We start from the raw sequence: 27,203 nt of genomic DNA, 5'->3' as shown, positions 1-27,203 counted from the left end.
TGCTGGAACATTCTTTGTCTTATTAAACTCTGCTTATCTCATGTATCTTTAATTATTTTTCTTTTACTCCTTGTAAGTGTAAAGAATGATTATTCTCCTTTCTGATGAGTAGTTAGTCTCATATCTTCTAATGTCATCATTTTTATCACTTTCTACTTCTATCCATTTCATTAAATTTAAATTGAAAGGCCACCATGCCTGCTGGAAAGCCTGCGGAGGCATGGCCACTTGTGAGCTTTGTCTGCATTCTCCGTCCCCTGCCCAGTGCCCCCTCCAGTATTGTTCTCCATGTCCATAAACATCACCTGCCTGGTTGTCTTTGAACCTCAGGACAGGAACTGATTCACGGTGCTGCAGTGAATCTAGTAGTGAATCTTCCAGAATGGCTCATTTAGCTGACCACAGATCATTCTTCCTCTTGCACTCCTGCCCCCCACGCCCAGTCTTCTGGTGTCACTGTACTTCTGCCTCAAGCAAGCACCTGTTCTTTCCTCTTCTGTTTTATTCTGTGTCTGGAAAGCTGATTTTAGACCTAATTTCTTATGGCTTCTCTTAGGAAAAGTCCTTCCCACATATCTATTTTGTAACCACATGTGGTTTGTTCTTTATCCCTGTATGCATGACCCTTTGTTTTCTTTTAAGCACTTTATTACTGGCTGAGGTCATAGAGTCCTTATTAAGCACCTGCCAGCTCTTGGGATCACCAAAGTGAGTAGGACAGAAGATCTATCCCTGTAAAACTGGGTAACTTTGTCCTCCTCCTCCCATTCAGGATCCAGATTCCAGGGGAACTGGGCCTTGGCAATCCCGGTGGCCAGCGTGCCTCCCAAGTTTGAACAGAGCCTAGCCATCAGCACTGGGTACTCAGCATGGAGCTGATCAATGAGAAAGCATCTCTGCTCTTCTGTGTAGAGTTTATTCTCTGGTCTATACTTCTGCCAAAAATAGGTTTTCCTGTTGCTCTTTATACTGGGCCCTTGGATAAAAAATATCCTTTTATTTCTATTTATCCCGATTGTGATAGCCAGGATTTATCAGAGTACCGGGAATGTGGAGTAGTTGCTTGTAACGTGCATCTGCTTTGGTGCAGTGATGTTCCGTCCAGCCTGTGAAGCTCGTCTGTAGAGGGCGAGGTGGGGGATGCAGTGTCTCTCCGTGTCCAGTCATGAGCACCAGCAGGTGGCAAGGCCTGCTCTCGGGAGGGTCTTGGCCAGTTAGCTAAGGACATTGATAAAACATTATGACGTGGTTGGAGAGAATTGTTTTTGGAAGAAGTTTTGGGCTTTTTTTTTTTTTTTGATTGACTCTGGTTGAATTATTTATAAGAATCCAGCTACCAAAGTGATTCCATTTGTTTCTGGATTATCTTTTTATAACCTCAGTGGAATTCTAAAATATAGATTAGCATTACCCTTGTATTACATTATGCTCTTAGATTCTAGCATCTCCTTTTAAATTGCTAAACGGTTTATCATACAATAGAGTGCTTTCTGCAGCACTTTGAGAGGTGCTGCTTGTCCATGTATGTTAAAGGAGAAGTGCATTTTAGAAGTAAAATTTAGAAAGTGTAGTGTAATTAATGCACATTACTGGCCCACGCCTGCTACTTGTTTAATGCAACCTTATTTTTAAAAAAAAAAAACAAAAAACAAAAAAAAAACCTCCTAACTGAAGCAAAAAGCATCTTTTTGTTAGGTTTCCACTAGAGGGTGCTCCAGACTCACCTTTAAGAACCAAAGCCCTTTCAAATAAATAAGTTAAATCTGTTAAAAAAAAAAAAAAAAGAAGAAGAAGAAGAAATCACCTGACACTCCAGGCCCTGTTTCATGAGGCACTGTATTCTTCCAGCCAGTCGATCTCCCAGCCAGTCGACTCGACTTCCTCTCTAGCCTTCCTCCCGTTTTTCTCTGCTTCATTCCCCAGTCTCCTCGTCGCCTCCCAGTCTTCTTCTGTCCGTCCACCCCAGTCGTGCCCTGTCCTCCGTCTTCGTCCGTCCGTCCGTCCGTCCGTCCGTCTGTCCTGGTCCAGCCTTTTCCGGCTGCTTAAATATTGCTCTTTCCCAATCCCCTTTTTCCCGTGTGTCCACTGGGTGCTACCTGATTGGCTAGGCCCTGGAGAGGAGGCAAATTCGCCTCACCTGTGACCTTCTACCTTCCTGCTGCCTCCTGGCCTTGAGCCAGCCGCCATCTGGGATAGGCGGGATAACACTGTGGCATAGCAAGCTAAGCTTCCCTCTGCAACACCAGCTTCAGAGTAGGTCCTGGTGCCCCTCCTGGCTGCTCCACTTCCAGCCCAGCTCATCCGGCTCTCAGCTAATACACCTGTTAGAGCAGCAGACCCGAGTGCTTGAGCCCTGGCACCACATGGAAGACAGGAACTGCTTTCTAACTATTTCATCTAGTTACCTATGTCAGCATTTTGTGTCTTCCTTACTAACATCTTATATCTTCCTTACTATCAAATATTTTCATTTTAAAACAAGACAAACCAAAGATCATTTCAATTTCAACTTCTGAGATTGCATGCTAATTGAAATGATTTCCTCGGTTTTGTTGTCTCGTACTGCCAGTCCATATGTCAGAGCAGTTTCAGTTGGTATTAGCTCCGTAGCCTTCTCTGTATTTTCTGTACTCTGTATTTTCTACTTGTTGAGTTCTTTATTTGGTGGAGGATTAAGTGTGTTTCTGTGAAGCACCCTAAAAGCATGTGTTATTTCAAAAATTAAAGACGAAGATGTGCTTAAAGTTATATATATATATATGTGGAAACTGTTTATATGAATGAATAAGTCATTAAGATTATAGATGTTGTAGATATATATATTTTAAAATTTTGCTTACAGGAAAGGCAGTTATGGAGAGAGTGAGAGACAGTTATTTTCCAGCTGCTGGGTTACTCCCCAAATGGCCGCAACAGCCTGGGCTGAATGAGGCTGCAGCCAGGACTCGGGAGCTTCCTCAGAGTCTCCTCCGTGGGTCCCTGGGCCCAAGCACCGGAGTCATCCTCCTCTGCCTTTCCGGCTGCTTTGGGAAGGCTTTGGGTCAGAAATGCCAAGGTTCCATAGCGCGTTGACTTGGGATGCCAGCATCACAGGCGGTGGCTTTACTCAGTGTGCCACAGCACCAGCCAACTGTAAATAGATTTCATGTGTAGTTTACTGAACAGAATTGTATCTTTATGCTTTTAGTTAGTGCCTGGAATAGTGCTTGCTTCAGCAGCACATGCGCTAAAAGCATGCTGGGATATTAGTTAGTCATTGTTCATCATATATTTCAGGTGCTTTATATTGCTTTACTACTGGTTTTATACTTATTAATAACTTTGAACTTGAGGTTCACTTCTTGTTGCAATGCTTGAGAGCGCATAGGATGATTTTTCATGTATGAAGTAACATTTAGTATATGAAGTAGGAACATTTCTCCCATTTTTCAAAGTAAACAGTTCTGTTTTCTGCTCTTACTTGCCAGCCTAGTCAGGTTTAGACTGTGATTCTGCTTCGAATGGAAGTCGTTTTCAGGAGTTACCAGAGTTCTCCTGTGTCATCTATGTCCAGTGCCCTGTTAGGAGGAGAGACCGGAAGAGCCAACACACATTCTGTTTTACTGATGAATTTGGGGGTTTGCCTCTCAGAACTGTTCCACTCCGTAAATCTGTGTGAGGTAGAAAAGAACCCAGATAAGAACTCTAGACATGTATGTAAGAGAATAATTCTCTGCGTATAGAGAGTTTCAGAAATTTATTCAGGGATAATGCTAAAGTGAAAAAATGTGAATCTCATGCCTGTATTCCCCCCTCCCAGCCTGGTTTTATTTCCCGTTGCCGTACTTGGTAGCTTTGTTTGACATTTCCAAGGCTTGTGCAGCAGATGGCGCTGTGAGCCCACTCTGAAAGTGGACCTAGCTAAGCCTGTCAGTGTATCGCCTTGTGTTGCCAATTACAGCTTTGTTTCTTGAAGCAAATTTGAGGTGATTTGTCTTTCACTTTTTATTGTTCTATCATTGCATTTTCTGGCCAAGAAATCAACAAAATTTAAATTATGATGAAGAATTGAAAAAAGGATTGATTTCAGAATTGGTGTCCTTGGGGTATAGGCATTTAACTGAAACATAGTTTGAATTTATCCTAAATTTTTGTTTTTGAAAGCTTTGAAAAATGTTATATGGGAAAAAAGAGCCTGGGGAACAGAAACATTTGGTTTCTTGTGGTTTGCAGACTTTATAATAGAATTAATATTAAATTTTACATGTAAATAACTGAAGAATATTCACAAGTGAAAACCACAGGCTAGGTACCTTTAGTAAATGGAAAATTTAGGACAGAAGTGGTGGCTTTTTTTTGTCTGTCTTGACAAATTGAAGATAGCATGTTTTGAACCATTTTTCAAAGAAATTAATTCTTACAGTTATCCTAATTGCATCTTTTGGATGCTTCCCCCCCCCCCCAGGAATATATTAATGTTTAGTTTTATGAGCTAGTCATTCATGTTAAGTCCTGAGAAACACTCTTGCTGAGCAACTGACTGAGACATCTCTGGGGGCAGCATTAGGGGGCTTTGGAAGGTTCCAGCACACGTGTAGATGATTCGCCGTCTTTTCCTGGATGTGGGCATGCTGTCTCCTGAGGAAGAGCAGTGGTGTAATAAGGTAGAGTTTACTTGGTGCTGTCAACACACAGTAGGGCTAGAAGCGGTTATTTGTTGGTTCGATTACCATGACATGAGAATGTTTTTCATCTTCGGTTTGTTAAGTTGTTTTGACTCATAATTTTACCGATAATAAAAACAAATGGTATCGTTCCTTTTCTCAGCATAAAATCTGAATTCCTTTAAATTATTACTGTTTTAAATTCTCTATTGAGTGACCCTGTTTTTAATGCTATGTGAGGGATTATAAAAGAGAAAGCCAATCTAGTTGCGGGTTTAATACTCTCCTTCTGAATGTATTTGGGTAAACCTCGGCATTCAAAATAATACTATGTTTGGGCCCGGCGGTGTGGCCTAGCAGCTAAAGTCCTCGCCTTGAAAGCCCCGGGATCCCATATGGGCACCAGTTCTAATCCCAGCAGCTCCACTTCCCATCCAGCTCCCTGCTTGTGGCCTGGGAAAGCAGTTGAGGACGGCCCAATGCATTGGGACCCTGCACCCACTTGGGAGACCTGGGGTAGGTTCCAGGTTCCTGGCATTGGATCAGCGCGCAACGGCCCGTTGTGGCTCACTCGGGGAGTGAATCATCGGATGGAAGATCTTCCTCTCTGTCTCTCCTCCTCTGTGTATATCTGGCTGTAATAAAATGAATAAATCTTTAAAAAAAAATACTATGTTTGATGTGTCAAAAATAAAATGTAAATATTAATAGTAAAAATACCATTGGCGTGACCCAAAAAGAGCGGCCTGATAGGCTGTGGCATTTTTCTTACCAGCTGGCCATGATTGACTGGAAACATTTTTAGAAACAGCAAAAAGGCTGCTACTCAATTTTAAGAAGGGGTTTCTGGAAATCCTCAAGGAATGTGTGTGTTGAAAAAGAACTTGTGGCATCATTTAAATCTGTATTTTGCCCTGGAGACTGGGGTGAGTTCAGCCGTTCTATGGGGGTGCTCTGCAGGCAAGTCTCGGGCAGTGTTCCTCTTGAAGGCTTTGCTGGTTTCTTAGGGTCTCTTCTCAGTTGTCATGGTTTGGTTTTGTTTTGTCTTGTTTTGTTTTAACAGAAATATATATATATGTATATATATACACATGTATATATATATAATATACACACACAATGCCCTATATATGCATAATGTTCTCTGTATAATGCTCAGAAGTAATAACTAGAACTTGCTTACTGTCCAAAAGATGGTGCTCTGTTGCTGTTTATATTTAAGTTATTTAGCTTTAATTCAGCCATTATTCTCTTTAAATTCAAGAAATGTAAATATCTTGGGCTACAGTTTTATAAATAAGATCACATCACTCATGCAAATAACAGGAGAATTTAATCATGTCATTCCCATGTTTTGTAGGTTAGGGACAAAAGAAAGTAAAGTCAGTAATTGTTTTTTTTCCTGTATATTTCATCTCTTGACTGCTTAAGGTAGAGATCTGAGTAAACCTCACACCCTGAACGTCTTAATTAAACATTTTTTTAATTCCATGAAATGAATATTTTAAACCATTTATGATACTGTATCATTTGCAGTTATTAACTTTCAAAAGCATTCCCTTGTTATGTGGAAGGATGAATTTTCTTAAAACATTAATAGCCTCTTTTCAAACGACATGGCTGTTTGAACCTGCGAAGCATAATAATGGTCTCATTGTTCAATACTGAATCTTTAATGGCTTATAATTAAGCAGTATCGTGTTCTTTGAGAATTTCCTTACAAGAAGGATAGAAATATATCCATTTACAAGCAGTGATGCATAGCGGACATTGGAATTCCAGTAAGACCTTCAATGAGAGGGAGAAAATGAGAACTGAGTTTTCTTTTAAATGCATGGGGCACATTAAATAAACCATGTGTGAGGGCAGCTTTGTTTCAAAAACTGATCATTCATCTGCTTAAGTGCTGGGCACAATTAAGTACTGTACTGATTTTAAAAAATAGTACTTAGGTTAGTTCAAAAGAGGCAATATACTTAGTTGAAGGCCATGACATCCTTACTAGAATTTGATTATGGCTTTTTGTCAACTCAGTCAATTAAAATGATTGCATACCCTTTGCCTTTAACAATTTCAAGGTGTTTTCCAATAAGTACTGGAGTTATCTAATTCCTGATTCCAGAACTGCTTCTTTCTTTTCTCCCTCCTGGCCTCCCTTTCTTTTCTTCTTCCTTCCATTTATCCCTCTTTCTCTTTAAGAGAAAAAGGAGGGAGACAGAGATGTATCTTCCGTTTGCTCATCTGCTGGGTTACATAGAAATGCTCCCACTTAGTCTGGTCCAGGCTAAGCCAGGAACTGGAACTACATGGTCTCCCACAGGAGTAACAGGTGCTCAAGTACCTAGATCTTCTACAGCTTTCCCAGCCACAGCAGCATTGAGCCAGGAACTGAAATGGGCCACCAGGGTCCCAAGCTGTATCTTAACCTGCCTGCATTCCAATACTGGTCCCTTCCCGAGAGCCTAGTGAAAGGGTATCAGAAAAAAATTATTCTAAGAATAATGAAATGCATTTTCTGCAGCACATTTTGGGATCCTGAAATGAAACCCTAATTAATGATGTGTATTGTGCTCTTAAATATATAAAGCATAAAACTCCATTCTAATCTCTCTGTGACTACAATTCTAAATATATATATATATGTATATTTTTATTTGAAAAGCAGATTTTCAGTGAGAAGAAAGCCAGAGAGAGGGGAAGGGAGAAAGATTTTAGGAATACTATGGAGAATTCTTCCATAAAGTCTACCATCATATTCTTGCATCTTTGTGCCATTGATTCGGATCACCGCTCTCCTGTTTGTGTTGATGGGAACCTGCAGCTGTATGTGTTCATTCCCTGGCACGCATGAGTGCTGCCTTTGGCTGCTTGGTCTGTAGTGATTACGTGACATAGATCAGCTGAAGATGCTTTAAATGAAGCTATTGTTAGTTGGAAATGTGTGGGAGCTTGTGTGAGTATTGGTATGCGGCAGTCAATAAAACGAAAGCTTCATCTGAGAGAGATTTACAAGAAATGGTTTGCTGTGTGAATTGGATTTGGCTTGAACCTTGGCATTTAGAATTTTGCCACAGAATTCTAATTTTGACCGATATCTTAAAACATTACCTGGACTTTGATTGCCTTTGAGTCTGGCCACATAAAAACAGAAATAAATGTTTAATGTTACTATAGGATGACTTTTAGAGGGATCAGGGGAGAGGCTTATTTAAGGGCAGAGCGGTAAGGGGAGGGAGAGACAGAGCTCTTCGCTCTGCTGGTTCACTCCCCACATCCTGCAGTGGTCAGAGCTGGACTTGGCATGAACCAGGAGCTTCCTCTGTATCTCCCGTGTGGATGCAGGGGCTCAAGGATTTGGGACATTTTTTGCTGTTTTCCCAAGCACATTAACACTGAGCCAGTTCAAAATGAAGCAGCCAGTACCAAGTGGCACTTGCATAGAATGCCAGTGCTGCGGGCAGTGGCTTTACTGCCTGTGCCACCACATCAACCATGTGGAGCTTGGTTTCATCTGACTGAATGTGAGTAAAACGAACTGAAATGTGCTCTAAAGTTGTTCCCTATCCTGGAATTAGAAAACCAAATCATATAATAGGCTTCATCATGAGCTGATTACTTTGCAAAGATACTGCTGCTTGGTCTTTAACTCTTGAAACAGGTGAGTTTCTTGTCAATATCCAGGTAAACTCTTCCACATAGACTTTGGGTATATTTTGGGCCGAGATCCGAAGCCTCTTCCTCCTCCGATGAAGCTGAATAAAGAAATGGTGGAAGGAATGGGGGGCACGCAGAGCGAGCAGTACCAGGAGTTCCGGAAACAGTGTTACACGGCTTTTCTCCACCTCAGGAGGTAAGTGGATTTGCTTGGCATTTCTTTCCTAGAACAAGAAGTGGAGTTTTCAGATATGTCTACTTGTTTTCAGAAAAGCACAGGCTGTATTATTTCCTAATAATCATCTATACCTATTTTGATCAGCAGTGTGATATTAAAGGAAAACAGCATACAGTATCTTGCTTTGCTGTTCAACATCTCATTGCTGCATCTTATTAACTGTGAAGTTGGTGTTGTACAAGACAGGCAAATAGGAAGGCTAGCCATCATTTAAGTAAAGGATGCTGTGTGTACTTCGACAGTGTTAGGATGGAGACAGGGTGAGGAGGCCTCATCGTTCAGATCCTCCTGAAGGCTGTCTTGAAGGATTATAACCTTCTTCCCCTTACCTGGGTTATACTACCTTGTGGCAGAATGAAGGGTTTCACCAATTCAGAATGGATTTTTGGAATGTTTCAAGATGGTTTTATTTTTTTTGGAACCCAAGGAGAGAGACAGCTAGAGGAAGGGAGACAGAGAGGGAGAAGGAGGGAGAGATCTTTCCCTATGTCGGCTCCCTCCACAGATGGCCAGAGCAGCCAGGCCACAGCCAGGAGCCAGGAGCTTCATCCATGTTTTCCAAACAATTGTTGCTTCTTCCACGCTATGAGCAGGAAGCTGGGTCTGAAGGAGAACACCCAGGGCTCAGGCAGCAGTGTTACTCACTATGCCACAGGGCCAACCCCCATGCTGGTTAAATCTAAAATGTGTCAGATGATTAGCCAAAAGTGACAGGATCATTTAACTCTAATAATGTTCTCAACCTAACTATGCAAATTGAATGTTGTTAGTCAAGCAGATAATCCCGGCTCTGGAGACTTCTAAACCTGCATGCATGCTCTCCTAGGAGAAAACCTAGCCAGTCGACAGGGAGCTTCTTAGGCATCCATGCTCTGTCATCCTGTTTGTTGTTACTTAGGATATGGTGGCTTTTACTTGTTGTTGTTGCCTCACTTGTACATACGTTATTTAAAACAGTATATTTTTGTTGAATGAAAACTGTATATGTGTGAAAATCCTCAGGATTTCTGCTTTGGTTCTGCAATGGGCTGTGTTCCTGGGTAATGTTGATGTTGCTGGTCCCAGGAAACTGGCTCAAATCAGAGGCTCTCAACTTGGAACTATCCTGCACCCCCTCCTTCCTGTGAGTCACACTGACTAGCAGTGTCTGCAGACATTGGCTGTCATAGCAGGATGATTGCTGCAGGCCACAGCAGGCGAGGCCGGGGTCTTCTTCCCTGTTTCTCTACTCTTCACTACAATCAGTGCTTCCCCATTTGCTTTGTTGGCCTCCTTTTCTTCCCGCAGTTTTCTCCTGTAAGGTTTTCCATTCCTGTTCTGCGCTAAAACAAAATCTGTCAAGGTGAACAGTTACAGGTTTGGGGCAGTTTCTAACACCGTTTTAGCTGTTGTGCACTGTGAGGAAGTGAAGGAACATAAGATGCCTGTCTGCCTTTCTCTATCGCTCTGGCTTTCTAAATAAATCAATGAATGGATACATTTTAAAAACAAAGACTGTGCAATGGAATGCGCCATGCCACTCTGTAAGTGCAGCTGGTCAGTTGGTTTAAAATAAAATCATGCCTCTTGCCAGGATTTCTTCTCTCTCCGACCCCTCAATCTCTGATCCTCCAGAACGGAGATTTCCTGAATGCAACAGGAGCCTTGCTGGATCAACACACCCCTGTGTCTCTAGTGTCCTGGAATCCTAATTAGCAAGTACAGTATTCAGTAGATGTTTGTTGGTGGAATGAATAAAATTATTGAGTGAACAAAAATGGAATAACATCTCTTATGTTTTTATCTGTTTTCACAGGTTTATATACTAACTAACAGAATCTAGTTAAAGCTATTTAAAGTTAAAACTTTTAAAAAATATAAGTGAGTTAGTGTCAATTTTATTCCAAGGTAGAAGCTTTTACTATGACCTCTCGATTTTCTTGAGCAATGGAAACAGAAGTGATAAAGATAGGTGATTTGAAACTCTCGAAGAGACCTTTTTGTGTATGAGTTCTATCATTACAGTTTAGTTTTAGGTAGTTAAGTAACAGGTTGTACGGTTTAATCGCAAATTGGTACATGACAGGTGTAAGGATTCTGTGTGACTTCATTGCCAATCGCCCGGCCTTTAAGAAATGCAGGACACTTGTTGATATTTTTTCTAAGACTAGCTGTGAGTCTTCATTTCTAAAAACCAGAGCTTTCTGAATGTACATCCACACCCAAAGGTAAAAATCACAGCAGGACTAAATATGCTCTACCCGGAGCAAGATTGCCCAAGGCAAAAATGTTCTGGAGGTACGAAGTGCCCAGTATAGATGTATTTACTGCTCTTTATTGACTTTCTATGTAATGTTTCATAGGAAGAGCAAGACTGAAAATAGACTTTATTTCCTGATAGAGGCCAGTGCTCTTCAAGCATAGCATTAATTAGGTGCCTTACCCACTTTAATGTACTGACTGTACTAGACTCACTGTGAGCTGATGATTATTCTTGAAGTGTGTAACACAGTTTAGGACGTAAAATTATGTTAAATGAAGACACACCAGTATGACAGTTTTTCAAGGTTTGCTTTTCATTGGGCCACTGAAGTATAGTCACACATTATTTTCCATTAAATATTTGTGATTATTACAAAAATCCAAGTACCATTACTATCAGAATTATTTTGATTTGAAATAGAAATGTTCTAACTTGTTGCTTTTTCTTTCTTGCTTTTAGGTACTCAAATTTGATTTTGAATTTATTCTCTTTGATGGTTGATGCGAACATTCCGGATATCGCTCTTGAACCAGACAAAACTGTCAAAAAGGTAATTTTTATAAATCTTTGTATATCACAGCCTAATGAGTTAACCACTCTCTTTTCCTTAGTATAAATTAGGAATTAACCTCTTTATATGATTATTTATTTGATTTTGCCAGTTCCTGAATACAATACCTCACTATAGTTTTGTCCCCTTCCCTTCGTGACTATGTCATTTTGAAAAGGATAGATCATTGTGTCTGGAGAGACAAGTTTATTTACCTCAGCCCCTACCCTTTGTCCAGAAAAATCTAGGTCTGGTAATATTCTTCATTGCGTACCTGGTTCTTGACACTCTGAAGAAAGGTATGCTATGGATGCCTTTCAGAGAGGTTTTCCTTTGAGTTCTAGCTGGATAGGAAGGGCAATCGACAGAAATGAAGACTTGTGTGTGGATGAATTCCTGTTTCTCCTAATTATTTGGGGCAGGGCACAGATGAAGAAATATCTAACATTAGCGAAAAGCACAAAAGATTATCTTAAAACTAAGTATAATTATCAATATTGAATCTGAAGGAAAGATTATATAGCTTTTTAGCTTATAAGTTGTTTTTTAAAAACAGGAAATCAATGTTCATTACCCGTTTTCTTATTTTAATTAAACTATTTGAAAATCAGAGAGACAGAGGGGTGCCCAGAGACCACTCCTGTCACTAGTTCACCCCCTGGAAAGCCACAGTGGCCCCAGACCAGACCAAGAGTAAAAGCCAGGAACTAAGAAAGCTGCCCAGTTTCCCATGTGGGTGGCAGGAGCTTGGGTACTCCTCTGTTAACGTGAGCTATACCTTTACCAATCAGTATGCTTTCTCTTGTTAAGCTAATTTTGCTCTTGGAATCTCAGCCACGAACCTCGTGACAGGCAAGAAATCATTTTTCTCTACAGGCTCAAGTGTTTAAAGATATAATCATTAGTCACATTATGGTTTGGGGGTGACTTTTGCTTTCATCTTGACTAATAAGGTGTGTTTTAGTGTCATAGTGTTAGGTTAGTGTTCTGCTAATTTCTTGGCGCTGTAAAGCTTGTTCAAAAGTTTAAATGTTTTAATTTTTTTAAACTAATTTAAGGAACAGATCTTGTAACCTAAAAAAGAAGTTAGTAAGTAGAAAGAGTTTCAATGTTAGTACAGTCAGCCCTCTGGATCTGTGGGCTGTGCATGCACTGACGTTTCAACTGTAAGAGAATGCTGATATTCATTTGACTGCATCACCCGGGTGCTCTTTAATCGATGAAAATACTGTGCGTGTTAACACTTGAATTATACTCAGCCACAGTGATGACGATCATGTATATGGTCCATAAAATTTTTTATTCACCATTTATTTTGCTGAACAGTAATTTTTGAACTATTTGCTGTGTGTCAAGCACTGTGACAGTGTATTATAAACACAAAATTCCTGCCGTCCTGCAGTTTCCCTTGTAGTAATGGAGTAGACTTTAGAAACAAGGTCAGGCAGTGTTTTGAGTCCTGGCTGCTCCACCTTCATTCCAACTCCCTGCTTGGGGCCTGAGAGAACAGAAAAGGATGGCTCAAGTCCTTAGGTTGCTTCACGCATGTGGGAGACCTGGGAGAAGCTGCTGGCTCTTGGATTTAGAATTGCTCAGCTCTGATGCTTTTTTGTGTGTTAAATGAAACTGCTGTGTTCTTTGTCTAAATAGATATTTTGGCTAAAGTTTAAAAACAGAAAACGTGTGTGTGTGTCTGTGTGTCTGTTTTACAAGGAGCTGCATATTCTACTCAAATGAACTCTAAAATTAAATGACCTTGAATCCCTAAAGATTAATAATTATTCTAGCTATTGACACACATTCACATATACAGAATTTTGAATGCAAATTTTTTAAAAAATAATAGTGAAATCCTTAATACATAGTTATTATCAGAATTGCTTCTCGTTTAGTGATGGCTGAATAGTGACTCAGTTTTCTTCATTTTCCTTGTTAATCGCTCTATTTTAAGTTCTAGTTTCTATTCACTCAGAGGACTTATTCTAATGAAGTGTGAGTAATCAAAAGAACTCATCAAGAAAATAATATTTAGATTAATACATTTTATTTCACCCTGATGAATAAGATTTATTCCTTTGCTGTAATTACTAGTTTACTAACTTATATTAAGAAATGAATACAAGGAAAAATGTTTTTTCCTACTTCTAATATTTTGAATTAGAGGATTGTAATAGGGGAACATCTGCTTTTCTTATGTGAATGAAATTTACCATGACAGAGATGCTTTAAATGAAAGTCTTTTTTATGAATTATTTTTGAGTCTTCCAAGACAAGGAGTTACGGTAAGGTGTAAATGAAATTACTTTGTCTTTATGAAAGAGCACAGTTTAATGAAGAAATTTGTTGTGGTGTTTTCTTTCAGAATAATTCTACATGCGTAGGAATGTGAGTTAAAGAAATGTACCTTGAAATGTTATTATTGACAGTATGTTGTGGAAACTGGAGTTTAAGGGCATGTAAATATGTACACACACGTAACTTAACAATGAAAACCATTGTTTAATTCTATTATGGCTCGGAAATTTAAGGCTGTATCTATGTAATAAATTGCTTCTTAGGAATAAAAGAAAGCCTTGGATGCTGCAGGGTAGCGTTGCGGTTGTGCAAAGTAAATAAAAGCAGAAGTCCCTTGCAGGGAGCTCTAGGTCCTCCACCTCTCCCAGAGTTTGATCTGACATGGAGTGTACTAACAGCATACAGCACTCTTCTCGTAGTCATGTAATTCCTAATAATGCCATCTGAAAGAATTAGGTGGCATACTAAATTATTTCTAAGATCAGAAATCTTAAAGTGTCACTAAAGATTATCAGAGAATTTACTTAATAGCCAGAGCTCTTTTTAAGTATTTCCTTTTAATTAATATTGTATTTTACGACACCCTGTTAACTTTTTTTTTTAACATATCTTTTTTTTTTTTTTTTAAATTTTATTATTATTGGAAAGCCGGATATACAGAGAGGAGGAGAGACAGAGGGGAAGATCTTCCATCCGATGTTTCATTCCCCAAGTGAGCCTCAACGGGCCGGTGCTGCGCCGATCCAATGCCAGGAACCTGGAACCTCTTCCGGGTCTCCCACGCGGGTGCAGGGTCCCAAAGCCTTGGGCCGTCCTCAACTGCTTTCCCAGGCCACAAGCAGGGAGCTGGATGGGAAGCGGAGCTGCCGGCGTTAGAACCGGTGCCCATATGGGATCCCGGGGCTTTCAAGGTGAGGACTTTAGCTGCTAGGCCATGCCGCTGGGCCCAACACCCTGTTAACTCTTAAAGGACAGATTAGAAGAATACGTGAGGAGGTCTTCCAGAACACTGCCTGAAAATGCTCATTATGGAAAAGCGCATGGGTTAAGTGTTTACATGTTTTAGGAGAAAAATGAGATAGCAACTTCAGTTTTTAAAATGAGCCCCAAATAATGTTAATGAAGTTTGTTATAAGAAAAAATTAAGAAGGCATCTCCATTTTGGCAAAACAGAAATTATGGGTTGATTCTATTCATTGAGACATATATGAACTTTCAGAAACTGGGAATCAACTTTGTGAAGAAAGAGCTCAGTAAAATGTAGGCCTCTCTGCTCTCATGATCTAAACTATCACCAGAAATGAACCTTGGTTGCAAAGATGCCTCTTGTGCGAAATGCCTTTGGTTTCTTTTCAAGTTGTGCTTCCAAAAACTTGTTTTCAGTATTTGGACTTCTTCATCCTGAGGTGAAGTGTCAGGTCATAATGAAAAAATGTTCTCTATGGTGAAACCATTTTAGTATAAATGTGTATCTGGAAGTGGAATGTGGACATTCGGTGACTTGCTGTTACTTGCTATAAGGCTACTTGAGTAGTGTTTATTGTTATACAGCTGCTTCAGAATTAGTTTATTTGAACAATATTCTTTTTGAGGATGTAGATTTGGCCAGCTGCATCAGAAATATTTTCCCTTTTTGCTTTAAAGCTTTTTCTAGTATATCTCATGAATCATTACATCATGGCTTGATTTTGCGTGGAAAACTGCATTGAGAGCTAGTTGACAGTCTAATGTTCTGAATGAATAAATAATTGCCTCCACTCCACAATTTAAGGGGTTTTGCTGTCCATTAGTGTTGAACCAGAAAACTTAGACTGTGTTTTAAGTAAATTAAAACATTGATTATTATGCCATAGATAAAATATAAATTTCTTCCACATTGTGTCTCTTCCTTAACTGCCGGGATTAGAACCGGTGCCCATATGGGATCCCGGGGCGTTCAGGGGGAGGACTTTAGCCGCTAGGCCATGCCGCCGGGTCCTGTACCGTTTCTTTATCACTGCGGAATATGTAAGTACAGACACGTGAAGTCAGGACATCTAAATGCTAAAAGAAATTTCGGAAGAATGTCTAGGGAAACTGCCTGCCACTGGGATATTTAATGAGTTGCAGTTGTCATAGATGAAGGACAGTTTAGACACCAGAGATGCGTTTAATCACAGTAAGAAAAGGTACAAAAGAACTAGCATATTAAAACTGTAAACTTAGGTGAGTAACTGTATAGAACAAAGCTAAAATGAAGGAATGCACATTGTGGCTTGCTGGGTCTTTAGATCAAATGAGCAACTAGCTGGTTACAGTAGCAGTTAATTGGACTTAACCTATAACTAATTTTTCATTGCTAACATTTTTATTGTTGTCTAAGTAACTAAAGCATTTTCTGTGGTTGAAAGTGATCCAATATTGTTACAGGTGGAGCATTATAACTAAGAATGGAAAATACATTTACAAGACAGGAAAACAGCACTGTGAATATTGTGCTGAGCCCTTCAGTCTTCCGATAAATATATCCCCATTACACTAAACAGCAGACTACTACCACTTCAAAGGCAGACACTGATTCAGATAACAATTTTAAAATATGGTAAAAATAAAAAATTACTGGGTAGCACTGAGGAGTACAAAATCAGGCAAAAACACAAAGAATTTGAAACATTGACAGTGGGAGATAGCACTTCTGTGTTTGTAACCTTTTGCTTTAAGTTGTTTACTTGATTATTTCCGTGTAAGCACCCTGATGAGATTGATATGTGCCCTGTCTGTAGGAACAGCTGACTTTCAGAAGTAGTCCTCTACAGGGTTCTAAGGACTTGCTACAAGAAAAAAGATATTTTAGAAAATCTAGTTGATTTTTCCTATGGTGGACTGAGCTGCTTTTCTTACATAGACATTGACATTGGAGGACAATGGTAAAGTCTCACCTTGCTGTATCCGTGTAACAGTGAATAGCAGGAATAAGGTTAAAGGCACTTTTAAGATACAATTATGTTACAATTCACTTAGATCTAAATTCAACTGTGGTTTTTTTGTTTAGATCCAGAAGAAATAAACTTTTCACTTGAAAGAACAGATTTTCTGCTTTTAAGCATTGATGACCTAATAGAATGAACATTTTTAGTTTTTAATTGCTTTGCTTTTTTTTCTGTTAAAAAAAATGTGATATTCAGCAAGAACAGAGTGAAATAAAGAGCATGCAATGAAACCAGAAAACTTACTCAGAATAGTGGGATTCAGAACTTTTCAAAGTTGTAACTAGTTTTGTTTAATTTTAATATGTTGTAACTAATTTTATTTGGCATAAAAATAATCATTATAAATACTGGATTCTGTCTCTTCACAATATGAGTCAGTGTTTATCCCTCAAGAGGTTAACGGACTGTGGCCTTTGTAGGTTCAGGATAAGTTCCGCTTAGATCTGTCGGATGAAGAGGCGGTGCATTACATGCAGAGTCTGATCGACGAGAGTGTCCACGCGCTGTTTGCTGCGGTCGTGGAACAGATTCACAAGTTTGCCCAGGTAGGCATTTCCAGAGCCTTGTCCACGGATCGTCCCTTTTCCAGAGCCTTGTCCACGGATCGTCCCACAGTGATTGAAAAGATGCTCTTTTCTCCTGCCCACTAATGTATTTTCTGTGTTCCTATCAAATCATTTTGACATCTCGCTATACGGCTGAAGTGATTGCATTGCTGAACCCTAAAATATTGCTTTATTTTAAGAAGGAACTAAATCGTGGGGTACCAATATAAACACTTTTGCCTTTTTGTCAGCAGTAGTAGTTTTCAATTATCTTTTTTAGAATGATCTGCACCCTAATAGAGGCCTTAGCAAGTGTGACTTGCACACTGCTCAGGTTTGGAAAAGTAGGAAAGTTCTGGGAGAGGAATTTAGGAAATCAGTTAATAGCATACAGTAAAACCATCTATTCATTGAAGTACGGTGAGCAATCTCTTTTAATGTGCAAGGCTAGCACACAGGAGAGTTAAACTGCTCTCTTCTGCTTTGACCTTCCCTTCCAGTGAGCTCCTTCCTGACTCTTCACATGTACTCGAGGTCTTCTTAGTCACCCAGGCAAGCGACCTGCCTGCTTTATAACTGTTTACTGTGCTGAAGTCTGTTCTGAATACCCCTGTCTTTAGTCTCCCAAATAGTACATTTTCACAGAACAGTATTTCACTTAACGTTTTCAGATTTAAGTATGCACAGTGTTTCTCCATCACCGGACAGCAAAGTCCAATTCCAGAAGGTTGTGTTATAAGTTATTTCTAACATTCTTTTCTGATTCTTTCTTCCTCTGAATAGTATGTTCTCTTTCATCGGATTCAGTACTTTACTGTTACTCTCTCTTTTTACCCAAGAAGGTTAGTTTATAGCTTTCGTATGTTGAACTTAAATTTGCCCACTATTAAACGTGTTTGGATTGTCTGTCACCGAGCAATGAAGTGATTTATACACTTAAAAATATCAGCTAAGTAAAAGAATCCCTTTTCCTAAATTGTTCGATTATATTCTTTATGACTTAAAAAATGTTTTATTTGAATATAAAACTGGGTTATATTTTTATTGTAAAGCTGTTCTAAGATGCTTCCTGGGTGATTAACCCTAACTTATCACTTACCAAGAGTAAATTTGAAACAAATGAAATAGTAGGTAAATGATGTGTCAGTCAATTATGAAGTGTTGATTTGGTTGTACATGTAGAGTAGTGCTATATTTGAGACCTTTGGGGAGTGTCATTAGCAGGAAATGAGCAGAGATGGAGTAGCTGGAACACATACAAACCTGCTCCCATCTGACATGCTGATCTCAAGCGACAGCTTAACATGCCATGCCACAACATCAGCTGCAAGATCTAGAATTTTTAACTGATGTGTTTTGACATGTTTATAGTAAAAGGATTTAATGATTTCATTATTTGTGCTTCATTTTGCTCCATCTCCATCACTGCTCTATGCATTTCTCTCCTTTACGGCTTTTTTTCCTTATTCTGTACTTGCAGATTCTACTTTTTCTCTTATTTTCCTGAGCAGCTAACTAAATAATGGAGGTAACACTCTTCCGTTGAAATTAATATTGCTCCATAATATCTCATTTCAGTATAGCTAATGCTACTTATTACCCCAAACTCACTAGCTTAAGAACAATGATTATGTATTATTCTTGTGACTATGTAGTTATAAATTCCATCACAACACTGCTGCGCAGTTCTGTCTCCTGTGGCCATGGTTAGATTCAGTCACTCAGCCAGCTGCATTGAACAGACAGTTGGGCTTAGCTGAACTGTCTGCAAGCTGTCATCCGCGTATCTGGCCATTTCCTCTTCCACATGGCCTCTCATCTTCTGTGACCATTCAGTGCTGTAGCCTGAACGGCACTCTACAACATGGGTAAATGGCTTCCCTACAAGTACGTGAAGACCGAAGCAGGAGGGTTCTTGAAATAAAATAAGTCACATGGTCAACCCAGTTTTATGAGAAAAAAAAATATTCTGTTTCTTTACTGTAGAAGAGGGCTACATATGCAAGGAATAGAGGCACTAAATGTGGCTGGCTTGAAGATTTAACTGCCACTCACATCATATGCTCTGACTTCAGGTTTGAGTGGCATATTTTATTTTAGTGGCTTAATTTTTAAATACTATTGTTAATTTGCATAAGACACCTGCTTTCCTAGCTGCATCTAAGAATAGAGGACTGCTTTTTCTTAATTTCCTATGTTTGAAACATAGGAGTGAAATACTTTGATTAAATAAAGGGACCATCTTGTTATTAAAGGGGCATAATTACAGAGGGAACCTAGGTTGCCAGCACTCTGGGAGACAGTTTTCATATCATAACAAGACCGAGGTTTAGGTGAAAACTAACATCTGTCTTTAGCATCAGTGTAATCTGTCGAAGATGCACAAAGACCAATTGCTTTCCAGAGTTGAGGCTAATATAAACTACTACCAAAGTTAGCAAATGAAATCTGCCTGCCCTCTCATCCCTGCTTATGAATAGCTAAATTATGAAACCTGTTGAAAAAAAATTAAGATTTATTTTTTTATTTCAAAGGCAAAGTTAACAGGGAAGTGGGGAAGGTGGGTGGGAGAGAGATAGACATCTTTCATCTCATTTTTCACATGGCTGCAACAGCCAGGCCTGGACCAGGCCAAAGCCAGGAGCTAGGAGACAAACCCTATCAGGTCTTAGACGTAGATGCCAGGAACTCAGGTTTTGGACCATCAGCTGCTGGTGGTGCAGTGGCTAGGACTTGAACCCGCACACTGATGTGGGATGATCGCTTAACCCTGCTGCAACACAACAGCTGCCCTTACTGTGGAATTTCCTGGGAGTTATTGTCATGTAGCTTTTCTCTGGCTCAAGGAGAGAAGGTGAATATGGATGACAAAGGGAATCTGTAATGGAGATACGCATACATTTCAACATGTTCTTGTCATTTACACGACTTTGTTCTTGGAAAGAAACATTTTTTAGCCCTTATTTTGTACTTCAGTAAAGTAACAGATAAGATATAAGAGTCCTGGATAGTTTAAGTATTACTTTGGCTTGTGTTTATGTTTTACGTAGTTTTACATAAAACAGTTTATGTTTTAACTAGGATGTATTATTTCTAAGATACTATAGAAAAATCAAGTATATAATAACATGAAAATCAGAATTCAAAGCAAATATTTGGGTGATTCTAGCAGGTTGAGAATTATCTCTGAAATTCTAGACTGGTGAAAGGTGAAGTTTAACACAACATAGGAATTTGTTTAGATGAAATATTTTAGATGATATGACTTTTCTTGTTTTGATAGACTGTTTCTGGCACAATGACTTTTTTGACCTTTGTACTTCGTATAGTACTTTCCTATTTATTTACTATCAAATAATCCTTATCATAGTTATATACTGTAGAATAGTCCCCTTTTTTGATGGAGAGACTGAACCTATGAGAACTTGTATCCTAGGCTATCAAGCAAACAGATTTTCTTTTCCAGATTCCTCAATATTTTTTTCATCTTAAGAATTATGCTTGTAAATGGTCATGCCACTTTTATAGGTTTTGTTAAATATGTCATCAGTACCCATACTGTTGTGCTGATGAAATTCTAGGAAAATAACAGTTTAAGGTTGTTAAATGGGACTTGGTTAGATATTGAAGTATTTGTGAGATAATAGAGTCTTAACTTTATAAGTCTTGTTAAATTGTAAAATCACAGAGGAATAATTCTAATCTCTGGAGAAATATGCTTTTTTTTTGAAACTCATGCCACTATCATGCTAAAATTCTGGTAACCAATATACTTTTTATCATTCATAGCATTTATCCTAATGAAATGGTATTGATCATTGGCTTATGATAATTTTACTGGATTGTCATGCATCATTAAGGATCACATTTTTATAAAATAACAGTAACCTGGTACTGATACTGATATATGTTAACTAATGTTAGAGTTATTTCAGCATAGGATAGAGGATATTTTTAAAAAGACTAAAACTTTCCAGGCACAACTATTTTGTTGAAATGCTGAAAAGGCTTATTTTCTTCCATCATGCAATTGCTTAGGAAGGGTAGAGATTAAACACTGCAATATTCGTTGCCTAGCAACATCCACCTATTAGTGGTATAGATTTTCCACCAAAAACCACTTTTATTTGGGTCATTGTCTTTGAAATTGCATCATCAAAGCTCTTCTCTCTGCTGAAATGATCTTTAAAGGGCTTCCAGCTCTTATCTGCAGGAAAAGGGAAGAGGTCACAGTGTTTGGGACTTTTACAGCTGTAAAACCAGGCCTTCCAATGGTAGTCTCTGGCTTTGCCATCATTTCCTCCAAAGCACTAGTTTTCCTACTTTCTATCCCTCTCTTCACTGATTGGGAGTGAAAAATCTGGAGAATGCAGTATGTTTTTATTCATCTTAATACATGCTAAATCTAATAATTTGAATTTGCACATTCAGTTGTTACTGCTGTACTTCTTGGAGAAGGCTACCTTGTAGGTCAATGAATGAGGCTTTAGGTGGTAAGAGTTGAGGTACTGTGGGCATCAAGCCCTCTCCTCCTTTTATTTCTCTAGGTGAAGTGTAAAGATTATTTATAAACATGGTTCTGCTAGGATTATGTGCATCTTCATAGCACCCCGACAGACAGTAAATCGGCACTTGTGCTGATATTGCCTGTTCCATTTTGCCACTATTTGAAAGTTGCTATTTCATGAGTTAGAGGAGTTTTGTTTTGAAGCCTTTGGAGTAATGGTAAATATTTAGATGTACTTATAAACCCCAACTTAGCTTGCTTTAAATATGTCATAATTATTTTTATGAGTCTTATTTGATATTTAGTCTTACATGATAACAAGGGAAGCTTTTCCTTTTAAAGATCTACTTCTCTATTTGAATGAGAGTGACAAAAAGCTGAGACAGAGACAAGATCTGTTCTCTGATTTACTCTCCCAAATGGCTGTAGGACATGGCTTGGGGCCAGGCTGAAGCCAGGAGGACTCCCCTCCTGTAGCAGGAACACAACTACATGGGCCATCATTCACCACCCTGCAGGCGCATTATCAGGAAGCTGGATTGGAAGTTGATACAGGATTTGGTGTGGTCCCTCCTGTGTGGGATAACAGGTTCCCAAGAGGTAGCAACAGTGCCTTCCCTGAGGGTGGTTTTGTTTAAGGGTCATGCACTAACTAATTGGTATTGTGGAAAAGAAAAATCATGTACAATTTTATTTGTTAATAAAGCCCTTATGTTTAAACATGTAGTATTACTTTAGATCCTGATTATAATGGGACAGATAAGTGGAAAAGAAATACTCTAATTTTCTAATCAGAACATACTCCCTTCCAGTAGAAACATAATTGGCCTCAATAATAAAAATGTCTATAATTCTCCAGGTCACGAACTTATTATTTCCTTCTGCAAATATTAAGTGTCATTTAGTCTTTAGCTGTGACATAGATGGCTGTAAATGCAAAATAAAACCATTGTGATTTTAAAGCATAGTACCCCTACATGTTAACTCAGATGTTGCTATGTTTCTGTTTAGTTTTTATAGCATTACTATATTAAGCTGTTCAGTTTTCCCCTATGGTTCACTTTTGCTTCATATAATATTTGTGATTTTTGAAGCTTGTCTGCTATATAAATTGAGCCATAAAGCTGAGTTCCTCATTGTATGTGGAACCAGCTGAATGCCTCTCATGCTTTGTGTCACAAAAAAGTGTGGAATCAGTTCTAATGTTTAATCTTTTGCTTTACTTATCCTTCCCATAAGGTTAAAACCATATCATCTTAAATACTCTAATTGCCATTTTCAAGGCAACAAGCTGTTGCCACTGACTGTGGTAATATGTTTATTTCCCCTTACTTAACTAATGTTTCTTTGGAACATTAGGTTTCATCTTACTTCATAGATGCAAAATGCCTATTTGCAAAGAAGAAATTAGACCATTATTTCTGAGTTTCCATTATATAGCTCTCACTTTACCTTTAGGAATGAAGAATAGTCATGTAAAATATTCCACTGAACAAAACAAAAAATGCTGAATTCTGTGACCACATAGAAATCCTTCTCTATAACACTATTTTACCTTAATTTATTATGCTATCAAAAGCCAGAAGATTTCCCTAAGAGATGCTTTAAAAACTAGCATAATGCTTATATGTCCTGTAAAACTTTATATCATTCTGTGTACTGGATCTAATATAATCCTAATTTTCTTTAATTGTCCTGCAAGGAATAATAACAACAATAACATAGAAGAAAGCATTCCAGCAAAAATGGCAGTAGCCTGTTGAATGTTTAAATGTGCCACACGTTATTTAAATGCTTTCTGCTTAGTCTCATTTACTTGTCACACCAGTGAAGTGAGTGCATCCCGTTTCTATTCCCGATGGGAAACCAGGGTGATGAGTGATACAGCTGAACTGCAGGTTGTAGAGATCAGCACAGCTACTACCTGAGGGTTTTGTGACTAATGACCTTTGAAACATTTACTCCTAAGTTTTAAAATGTATCTTTTATCTTTTATTAATCTTTCATCTGACCAACAAAATAAAAAGGTTGTTCTCAGAGTGGTAATGAAGTGAAGCACCAATAGCTTTCTTAATTTCCTTAAGTTAATGCCAGCATATATATTTTTTAAACAAAGGGACACATGAGAAGTGGCTGACTCAACATATTTTCACCCAAACTAAGAACTCTTGTTTCTTGTTTTTTGTTTGTACTTGATGGCTTAAAATTAGGGATAGGACCAGAACAACTCTGCTTAGTCCTCTCATTTCTTTCAAGGCTACTTCCTTTGATTTGATTTCTAGACGATTTCTGAATGAAGTTGCTGTACTTTGTAGGGTTGTGTGCAGGTTTTCAAAACTTCTGCAACAATGGCACTGTGAAGCAAGTGCCACTCAAGGTAGTAGTGATGTGATCCCTGCAGAATTCAGCGTGATTTTGACTTTCCTCATTCTCAGTGAAGTGTTGCCTACTAGAAAATAATTGGCGATTTTGAACTTCAGCTATTAAGCATTCCCTCTGACCTGCCCAGATACTCCCGTAGGTGGATGACAACTTGGTCGTTCTCTCCATTACGGTTAATTGAAGTCCTCTTGATGGGACTGAATAGACTAACCTAATTTCTTTCTGTTTTAATAGGTCTTTAAACTATAGACTCTTACCTTTCCATGTGATCATGAAGTAAATTATTTTCTATTTGTTTTTAATTTTTAGTACTGGAGAAAATAAACCTGGACTTGGCCTGTCAAGATATTTATGACAAAAAGCTGCAATGGGAAGCAAGCTGATAAGGAGGACCTCAGAGCAACAAGGAAGAGCATAGCCCGTTATTTCCTGAATGTTCCATAATGCCTGCAGTCTGCGTCCCTGGATAGAGTTGCTTTTATATGGTCTTGAAGGGTCTGTTTTGAAATATTTTATGTATTTATTTTCAGTTGGATGAATTATTAAAAGCTCATGTGAAGTCTGTTCCAGGATTATGTACATATTATGAGAGCTCTGGATAAATTTCATGTTGAACTAGTAAAAATATTTTAAACTTTCGACTTTGAACATTCATGTTTTTTCCATATATTTATACCAGAACAGCAGTTCTATGACTGAGTTCACTTCTGTTTATGACATTTTTCCAGTTTCCTCCCTTACCTTGTTGTCTCTCCTCTATTTTTTGTTGGGTTTTGCCTAATTTACACCCTTACACTTTTACCTCATTTTATTTTGAAATTTCATTACATTTTTACATGCTGTATATTTTACTTCTGCATATTCTGGGGAAGACCAGGGAGGATCCTGCTGGACCACTGGGCGTGCGGGCATGGAGTGGCCTAAGCATTGGCCCAAGCAAATGGTGTTCGGGCAGTAACGGGGAGCTGCAAGGAGGCAGCAGGTGTGAGCGAGGACCCAGTGAAAGATGGTTGCTGCCACATGTGGACAGGCAGGCAGAGGGCTCTTCGTGCAGGGAAAAGTTATTTATATTTCAAATCTCCTAATAATAAAACTTGGCTTTTTTTTCCTGAAAATTATAATTCTGCTAGATTGTAAGTATGTAAAGTAGAATATGAAAATGTAGCTATGTGAATAACTGGTCAAAAGGTAATAAGACTGAAGGTTTTATGACTAAATAAGACTTTTTACATATTCGTGTATCACAATGTAAATAACGCTTCTGCAATGCACTTTTGATGCTAGCTCAGTTTTCAAAATCTTTGAACTAGTTTTTGTAGTTCTATTAAAATAAGACATTTCTTATTTGAACAAAATAAGTATTTTTTAAGATAAGTGTCACTAATTCATGTTTGTCTCTTAACTTTAGGAAAAAAGTAACATTACATGAATATATGAGGAAAACATCAATGACTTTTCCAGGTTAACATATTACATAGTCATGGCTTTGCCTTTAAAGAAAAGGATTATTTTATTCTTTTGTTGCTGAATAAATATTACATATTAAATGACATGAAAGGTGATACTTAAATTATGACAGTATTTCAGAGAATGCAATTTACCATCAAACGTGAGCTAAGAGCTTGCTCATTTTGAATGGACTAGCTTGAAAGTAAGCATATAATCATACAGCCTAGATAAATATGGAATATAAGTTGTATAAAACAAACATATTCAAAGATGATAAAGATTAGAACTTTTGTCAGTCATGAGAGTTTGTGCCTAAATTTATTGGCAAGTTCCACTTTTGATTGGCTATTGTCCCCCACGTAAGTATGTCATTTTTCATTGCATGTGGGTTATCTTCCTTCCTTTTCCTTCCCTTCTCCTCCCTCCCCTTCCCTGCTCTTTACTTCCTATTACTTTTCTTTTCTTTCCAAAAGACAGAAAGAGATAGAGTTTACATCCATTAATTCAGTTCCCACCAGCCAGAGCAGTGCCAGGTCAGAAAGTCAGGAGCACAGAATTTAATCCAGTTCTCCCACATAGCTGGCAGTAACCCACCTACTTGAGCTGTTACCCTGCCTCCCAGGGTGTGTGCCTGCAGGAAGCTGCAATTAAAATTAGAGCTGGTAGATGGACCCGGAGTGGTAGTTTAGTGGCTAAATTCCTTGCCTTGTGTGCCCGGGATCCCATATGGGTACCGGTTCTAATGCTGGCAGCACCGCTTTCCATCCAGTTCCCTGCTTGTGGCCTGGGAAAGCAGTCCAGTACAGTCCAAAGCCTTGGGACCTTGCACCCTGTGTGGGAGACCCGGAGGAAGCTCCTGGCTCCTGGCTTCAGATCAGCGCAGCACCAGCCATTGTGGCCTCTTGAGAAGTGAATCATCAGATGGAAGTATTTCCTGTCTCTCCTCTCTGTATATCTGACTTTCCAATAAAAAAATAAATAAAAGTGGAGCTGCGACTCAGGCACCTTGGTAAAGGCTGTGGGTCTCCCAAGCAATGTTAACCATTGCCATAAATGTGCAGCCATGCCTTGGAACCCTGCACCCATGTGGGAGACGTGGAGGAAGCTCTTGGCTTCAGATCAGCTCTGCCCCTTAGGGAGTGAACCAGTAGACGGAGGATCTTTCTTTGTCTCTTCATAGATCTGACTTTCCAATAAAAATGAATAAGTCTTTTAAATAAAAGTATAATGAATAGCTATAAAACCAGTAATCAAATCTCTAAATGTCAACTTGGTTCATCTACTTTTTCTTTGGTGTGTGCGCTGTGTATTAAATTCCACAAAGCAGTGGAAACCTGTTATTAAGAGAGGTGCACAGCTCAGAGCCAGGCCAGCAGGCCTGCAGCAAGGCACTTCAGGCTGCAGGTGCCTCGGGACAGAGGGCGGGACTGCCCCAGGCTCCGCCCTGGCTGTGCAGGCAGGAAGGGGAAGAGGCCACTCCCATAGGCTGCAGGTGCCTCGGGATGGAGGGCGGGACTGCCCCAGGCTCCGCCCTGGCTGTGCAGGCAGGAAGGGGAAGAGGCCACTCCCATAGGCTGCAGGTGCCTCGGGATGGAGGGCGGGACTGCCCCAGGCTCCGCCCTGGCTGTGCAGGCAGGAAGGGGAAGAGGCCTGAGGCGTGTTTACTAGTGGCCCCTTCAGCTCTTCCCACGCCCACCTCCGGTCTGGCCCAGTGCAGCATCCACTCCCT

At 39.2% G+C, this 27,203-nt stretch overlaps 1 protein-coding gene across 2 annotated transcripts in view; it reads left to right on the top strand.

The window, feature by feature from the left end:
• PIK3C3 (phosphatidylinositol 3-kinase catalytic subunit type 3) overlaps window positions 1–24,474 on the top strand; it is a 90,001-nt gene extending 65,527 nt beyond the window's left edge. Inside the window, exons 22-25 of one of the 2 annotated variants that reach the window (XM_004579690.3) lie at window positions 8,325–8,493; window positions 11,237–11,327; window positions 17,011–17,136; window positions 24,335–24,474. In XM_004579690.3, the coding sequence (XP_004579747.2) occupies window positions 8,325–8,493; window positions 11,237–11,327; window positions 17,011–17,136; window positions 24,335–24,349 (401 nt within the window). In that variant the 3' untranslated portion in view covers window positions 24,350–24,474. The remainder of the gene's footprint in view (window positions 1–8,324; window positions 8,494–11,236; window positions 11,328–17,010; window positions 17,137–24,334) is intronic. The other variant, XM_058676789.1, reaches the window with a different exon arrangement.
• The last annotated feature ends 2,729 nt before the right edge of the window (window positions 24,475–27,203 follow it).

Source organism: Ochotona princeps, chromosome 18 (assembly GCF_030435755.1).
Source record: "Ochotona princeps isolate mOchPri1 chromosome 18, mOchPri1.hap1, whole genome shotgun sequence".
NCBI lineage: Eukaryota > Metazoa > Chordata > Mammalia > Lagomorpha > Ochotonidae > Ochotona > Ochotona princeps.
This window is presented reverse-complemented; position numbering and strand designations above follow the sequence as displayed.